This window comes from Mytilus californianus, unplaced genomic scaffold, assembly GCF_021869535.1.
Source record: "Mytilus californianus isolate M0D057914Y unplaced genomic scaffold, xbMytCali1.0.p SCAF_7, whole genome shotgun sequence".
NCBI lineage: Eukaryota > Metazoa > Mollusca > Bivalvia > Mytilida > Mytilidae > Mytilus > Mytilus californianus.
Window position 1 is genome coordinate 14,362,187 of NW_026262723.1, and position 7,314 is coordinate 14,369,500.

At 32.4% G+C, this 7,314-nt stretch overlaps 1 protein-coding gene across 1 annotated transcript; it reads left to right on the forward strand.

Moving 5' to 3' along the window:
• The first annotated feature begins 1,011 nt into the window (after window positions 1-1,011).
• LOC127708628 (uncharacterized) lies at window positions 1,012-4,225 on the forward strand. Its single transcript, XM_052213654.1, has 3 exons — window positions 1,012-1,369; window positions 1,833-1,901; window positions 3,576-4,225. The coding sequence occupies exons 1-3, from the start codon at window positions 1,177-1,179 to the stop codon at window positions 4,061-4,063; spliced, it is 750 nt and encodes a 249-aa protein (XP_052069614.1). The 5' UTR covers window positions 1,012-1,176; the 3' UTR covers window positions 4,064-4,225.
• The last annotated feature ends 3,089 nt before the right edge of the window (window positions 4,226-7,314 follow it).

A 7,314-nucleotide genomic window follows, 5' to 3' on the forward strand; every position in this document is an offset into this window, starting at 1 on the left:
TGTGATACCCTAGAGACTTGCAGTCAAACCTAGTGGTAGTAATATAACATTATAAACACACACTACCGAGTATGTGATACTCTGAAGACCTGAAATCAAACCTAGTGGTAGTAACATAACATTATAAACACACACTACCGAGTATGTGATACCCTAGAGACTTGCAGTCAAACCTAGTAGTAGTAATATAACATTATAAACACACACTACCGAGTATGTGATACCCTAAAGACCTGAAGTCAAAACTAATGGTAGTAACATAACATCATAAACACACGACCGAGTATGTGATACCCTAAAGACCTGAAGTCAAACCTAGTGATAGTAACATAACATTATAAACACACACTACCGAGTATGTGATACCCTAAAGACCTGAAGTCAAACCTAGTGATAGTAATATAACATTATAAACACACACTACCGAGTTTGTGATACCCTAAAGACTTGCAGTTCAACCTAGTAATAGTAATATAACATTATAAACACACACTACCGAGTACGTGATACCCTCAAGACCTGAAGTCAAACCTAGTAATAGTTATATAACATTATAGACACACACTACCGAGTATGTGATACCCTAAAGACCTGAAGTCAAACCTAGTAATAGTAATATAACATTATAAACACTGAAAAGAATATACACCCACAATTCAAAAAATTATTTTAAACCAATTCAGCTGCTTTGTAAAATCTGGTTTTGGCACAATAATTTTTTGTAAAATATTGTAATACATTCTATACCATGTTTATTTACAGTTAATCCATACTTGGTAGACTAAGTTTACAAAATGCTGTTAATTTTCGTTAAAAAAAATATCTGTATCAGGGAATAGCTAATATATAATTTTTCCAAGAATTTGAATAATTTCCAAATATATATTGATTTTTGTATTTATGTAACCATATCTGACTTAGTAACATATTGCTGTAGTTGTCACTCCTTAGTGAGAATATAACAATTCGAAATACATGTAGATAAATAAAATAAAACCTTATATAAATGTCATTTTGCTACAGCCCCAGCTCAAGTTAGTTGTGACCTATTCGTTTTTACTAATTGTTGATTTTGCAATGGAAAGTCCTGTAATCTTTTACGTTTTTCTGACCTGTCTGATTGGTTCCAATGGTGCACATGAATGTATCGGGGACAAGTGTCGAGATGTGATATGAATGCCTTTACTTGGTAACATGGGAGCTACATTGAAAGCACACTTGGACGTCACCAATATGAACAATCATCTGAAAGCTTACATTCAACAGGAAATCAAGGAAGGTGTTGAAGTTGTAATGAGAAAAAAAATTAAGAAACTTGTGAATGCGGGTCTTGAAAAGATCAGCTCTACAATCGAAGCGAAAGTGAAAAGTATGTATTACTAATTAATTTGATTACTATATATAAATCGTACCATATTTTATCCCATGTATGTATTTTAGTTAGTTAATTATTTACTTTAAAAAAAGACAAATTAAACGAAATAGCATTGTGTTAGATGTTCGCGATTAAGTTAAAATAAATTCTCCACTAAATTCTTGTTGAATGTTACAATCTAAATTTATCTAAAAGGGGGAATGCTTTGATGTACGTACTTCCCCAAAACCCCGTTGAAGTATTTCAGAAAAGGCGATTCGGGTATGAATGTTATTTTGAAATTAACATTTTTAATCTACTTTATTCAGATAAAACTTTAATCTTTTGTTTACTACACAATATACTTGGCTAAAGCATAACAAGAATGAACTTTGAGCTTCAGAAGTCAATTTGAATGAACCCCAATGTCAGTACTACATGTATTACTTTTGAAATGAAAATTTTATTTTTCTTTCAGCTGGTACCTCCTACATTCAGTGGGGAAGGACAAAATGCACAAATGACAACACAGAATTGGTTTATTCTGGTAAATATCTATAAGAATTTTAATGATAATTTTATCGTTGCTTTATTTGGACAAATTGCATACCCCGTCTGTGAAAGCAGAAGGGTATTATGTTTTCCTATATGTGCGTTCATCCGTCCCGTACACGAGTGTCGACTAACGTCTCAGGATGGTACACGGGCCGATTTTGAAAAGGCCATGTCTTAATCTGTTTATGAGATCAATTCAAATTACCAAGACCTTACCGATTGAAGGGAAAGTTTCCAGCAATGTAATTGAAAGTATTGTAATTAAAAAGCTTTTTATAATTGAAAGTGAGCTCAATTACACGTTACCTTAAATTACTTTGAAACATGTAATTCATATTTATAGGCAATTACAATTACATTTTTATTTAGTCAAGGTCTGCTTTCGACCATAATAAAATCTCAGTGAAATTTCATACCCGTGAATTTACGGTTATGCATATATATAATAATTGATCAATTATTTTAGCCAACATCCATGTAATTTCTTTCCTAAAAAACTCAAAGAAACATTTTTACCTTGTATTTCGTCTTGAGTTCATGTTTTATGCAAAAAATCTCTGATTGCTCCTGTCTTCACAATTTTTTCTAAATAAATGAAAGCAATTTACAATTGTAACAAAACTCCAAAATATTTTGATATGAACTTAAAACTATGCCATTGGTTAATGCGCATTCAGCATGTTTCTGCCATGGAATAACTGTCTGCATTGAGTTTTGAAACCAAAAGTTTAGATGTTAAATGGTCAAAACATTGAATCTGTTTTCCTATAAGAATGTAAATTCATGCAAACAGTCGGTTGTGTTTAATTCAAGAAATTCAGATTTACTACCTTTTAAGTTTTTCCAAATAATTTTTTTCATAATGACATAAAAATACATTACTATAAATTTTCACTTCTTCGTACTATGAACATCAAAATTATTTATTTTGTAAAAATATTTCCTTTCTCCATTTGAACTGTACACGTATACCTAGCAACAAAATTATTTTCATTTACCTGTGTTTAAAGTCATTGCAAATGGCTGATATTTTTGTTCAAGCATATTGTTTTTCTTAAATTGTTTAACATTTCACAGCGGTATAACATGTTACTTTAATTATTCTTCCCTTAGTTTATTTATTTTGTATTTACATTGTATCATAGATCAAATTTATTTGTTCAGTGTATGTTCACTGGTGTTAATATGTCTTTTGATTGAGTTAAGCCATTTCAATTGATATTTTATAATGTGTCTTTCTATGTTGTGATGTTACACTGTTGTTTCAGATAAGGGTAAAAATTTGGTACCATTAAAACGTTTAAACCCGCTGCAATTGTTTACACCTGTCCTAAGTCAGGAATCTGATGTTCAGTAGTTGTCGTTTGTTGATGTGGTTCATAAGTGTTTTTCGTTTCTCGTTTTTTATATAGATTAGACCATTGATTTTCCCGTTTAAATGATTTTACACTAGTCATTTTTGGGGCCTTTTATAGCTTGCTGTTCGGTGTGAGCCAAGGCTCCGTGTTGAAGACCGTACTTTGACCTATAATGGTTTACTTTTATAAATTTTGACTTGGATGGAGAGTTGTCTCATTTGCACTCATACCACATCTTCTTATATCTATATGTTTTTCCCTCAAATAACAAGTCACACGAGATTTAATAAAATATTTTATCGTTTTAGGCTTTGTTGGTGGATCTTCATATACAGGTGGTGGCGCTCCAAATAAGCTCTGTGTTCCGAATGAACCACAGTGGGGTATTTATGATGGTAAAGTAAACAGCAGTCCTTTCATCGGTGCTACATTGTTCGATAACTGGGACATTAACATCAAGAATTCACTTTTTGATAAAAAATACACGTATTATGTCATTCAGTGTGCTGTTTGTCATGTGACAAAAGCAACATCCACAATAATGATACCGGGAAGGAAAACATGCTTTAATAATTGGAAAAAAGAATACCATGGTTACCTAATGGCTGGTTATCCTCTTCATAAGGCTGCTTCGGAATATATCTGTGTTGATGGAAACCCTGATCATATCAAGAGAGTACCTAGCTGGGCTGACAAATCTCTTTTGTACTCAGTCTATTCAAGATGTAACGGAGCGACCCCTTGTCCACCCTACGTTAATGGTAGGGAAATGACATGTGTAGTTTGTTCCAGATGAATACGATCAGATCTGTCATACCTTCTTCTATCAATTTGTGTTACACCTTTTAAGCTTTCTAAGACACTAGAAACTTACTTTGAAAAAAAAAAACAATTTACTTTTTGAATATCAAAAGAAAATCCATATCACGAATATATAAATAAAACATAATTGATACTGCTTTACAATTAATATTTATGCCTTAATGTTTTTAATACTTATATGTCATGTCAGTACCGAACCACTTCCTACTTGTCGAAACGCACCTCTAGGAGCTGAAAAACAGGTGCAGAGTCCAAATAGGCGTACGCGTTATAATTATAGATGTCATAACAAGTGAGAATTGGATATAGCTTGATATCAACTCGATTTATTTGATTTAACGAGCCTTGGGAGAGTTTGTTATTATTTTTTATTAAAATTAATTAATGAGAGTTAATTTCAAGCTTTGTAAAATGCTCATGAGTGGTTAAACATTTTCTCTTATGGTAAAAATTATCATTGTTTAAAAAGGAAATCTGTGACCTATAGTAGACAGATAGAGAAACAAAATATCAGCAAGACAAGATCAACAAAAAACAGATTTAAGTCATGAACTATATTCTAGTCAGCAATGTTGGAAAGTGACCGTTGTTGAAGATGCACATATATACAGATAAACGACACAGACTCTTTAGAGCTTGAGTTTATTTTATCTTTTATATGCTCCCACTCTGATGACTCATAAAAACAGTCGACACTCTTGAAACGAGTTGATTTCTTTTAAACAAAGGTATTAATATGGATTTCATGGTTCACAGAGCAAATAAGCAAACTCAACTTAACTGTTCTTTATACACACTTAAAAAGATGTGCTATAAATCTCGTTTATTTCCAGGTTAGCGGGAGAGTTGAGCGCGCGTTCACAACAATGTTAAACCCCGCCAAATTCTAAACGTGCCTGTCCCAAGTAAGAAGTCTGTAAAACAGTGGTTGTCGTTGGTTGCTGTCTGTCATTTTTGGTTTTTGGTTTTGTTTTGTCATCAATCAGTTTTTTCGTTTCAATTATTTCACATTTTGTCATGTCGGAGCCTTTCATGACTGACTATACGATATGAGTTTTGCTAATTGCTGAATGCAACACGGTGACCTATAATTGGATAAATCCACGTCATTTGTACTCTAGTGAATAGTTGTCTCATTGGCGATCATACTACATCTCCATATTTTATATAGTTAAAACAATAAATTGAATATCTCTTGGGTATCTTTCGCCTCTATTTTGGTACAGTTCGATAAATTGATCTGATGTATTTTTTTAGGGTTTTGCTTAACGTTCAGTGGCAAACACTTCATGTATATTCAGTACAAGAACGAAGTCACAATATGTCTAGTGTGTATTCTCTGCAAAGTGGGTCGATCTGGATGAAAAGAGGGGAATTAGACTGCCACTATGATAGGGTAATGAATAATACCTTTCAGCAGGCCACCTACATATCTCATGTCAAATATATTATAAAACAAGTATGGAACATCAAATTAGAATTTAGAATTACAGAGTTGCAGATTTGCAAAGTAAGAGTACTCCAAAACAAAAAGCGATTGGTATAAGTACATTGTACATTGTGTTTTTTTAATATCAATGTTATTTTTTTCTTTTAATTTAAACAAAGGAAACTTTATAGAATCGTATCAAAGCAGTACGGCCTACAGAAAAAACAAAAAAAAACAAAAAAAAAAAAACAACAAAAAAACAACTAGGAAATATTAAAAGCTGTTGGGGATGTTTATAATATCACATGTACATTTTATGAATATGTCCGCATTGACACTTATAAGTACATGTCTAACTGTACATCTGAATAAATTAAAAACACACAAAAAAAAAAAAAACAATTCTAATAATGATAAAAAGGTCTCAAACCAAAAACAAATATTTTGCACTAAATAAAACAAACGTAAACAATTATACAATTGGTCTATGATAAATATTGCCCATGAAAGGGTTAATAAAAACAGTTGTGCAGAAAACTTTTAATCCCGAATGAGTCTCATATACAGTGAGATTCAGGGAGCCGACAGGATAAGCACCATTCTACTAATATTTTCCTCTGAATTTGGGGAGGGAAGGTGGTCTTTATTTCTGCATTCTTTAATTTTATACTTCAAATTGGTTTCCTATTAATATACAACATCTAACTATTCTCTTTCCATTATTTCTTTTGTACATTTTCCCCAATTCTTTTTTTCTTCCATTATTCTCTATTCTGTAAACTCCCTAAAGACACTCTGATGACTGCATGTGTCACCTCTCATTGACCTGAGAATTCGTTGGGGACGACCGTGGTCGGGGGAGGGGAGGATGATTTTGTCCGGATGGAATATTAATTTTAGTACGGCTTATTTATTTCGCACGTACAAATAATCCCAGCATGCATTGTCCTGTATTTTGAAAATTCATTTTCATCCTTTCTTGGGCAAAGTAATTTATTTTCAGTTAATACCAGGCCAGAGTATAATAATTCATTTTAAAAAATGCTTCTGTACCCCTACTCCTCCACAGATATCAAACTTTTTCATCCGATAATCTCTCCATCAAGAAACACTAACAAAATGGAAGCTTAAAGGGCAACACATTGTATGAAGTTCAAAATTCACAAGTGGTACACTGAATCTCATGAACGTTAAAAACGATTCTAAATTAAATCCTAGATTTTACACTGCCTTTCATTTACTTCAATCATTGCCATTCTCCCATACTTTGGCACCTTCGTAGAAAGAATGGTCGAGTGGTTACAATTGTAATTCATTTTTGTCAAGTTTACCCATTACGATCATGCACACCACTTATAAAGAAACAAAAGGAAATTGTGAATGCCACAGTAAAAGGTCTTTAAGGATTATGACGTAACACAAATAGACCTTTTTGTATGTAAAGTTGAAAACCCTATACTTTTGCATGTTGAATTGATGACACCTTCATTTATGTAGCTTAAAACAATACTGAACTTTTAAAACTGATCTTATATGTTAACTTCTAATATATTTGTATGGGAACAAAAGAATAAAAAAACCTGACTTAATCATTCTAAAGATAACGATAAATTTATTGGGTTACACTATTACGCCCTCTTTTCCTCCAAACCTGTATTCGCCCCTAGAATACACAGATCAAGTTGGGTTTTGATAATTGTGCCAGTAACAGTTCTGGCCTTAGTAATGTGGTTTTCGCATTGTTACATGTAGTTTACTTAGCCAAATCTGTTGAAACATGCACATTATGCTAATTA

What these genes read in the sequence shown, in the direction of transcription:
- LOC127708628 (XM_052213654.1), top strand. Translation starts at nt 1,177, where the DNA reads ATGCCTTTACTTGGTAACATGGGAGCTACATTGAAAGCACACTTGGAC. An exon ending in AATCGAAGCGAAAGTGAAAA is followed by an intron (nt 1,370 to 1,832) that starts GTATGTATTACT and finishes TTTTTCTTTCAG; the next exon opens with CTGGTACCTCCTACATTCAG. An exon ending in CACAGAATTGGTTTATTCTG is followed by an intron (nt 1,902 to 3,575) that starts GTAAATATCTAT and finishes TTATCGTTTTAG; the next exon opens with GCTTTGTTGGTGGATCTTCA.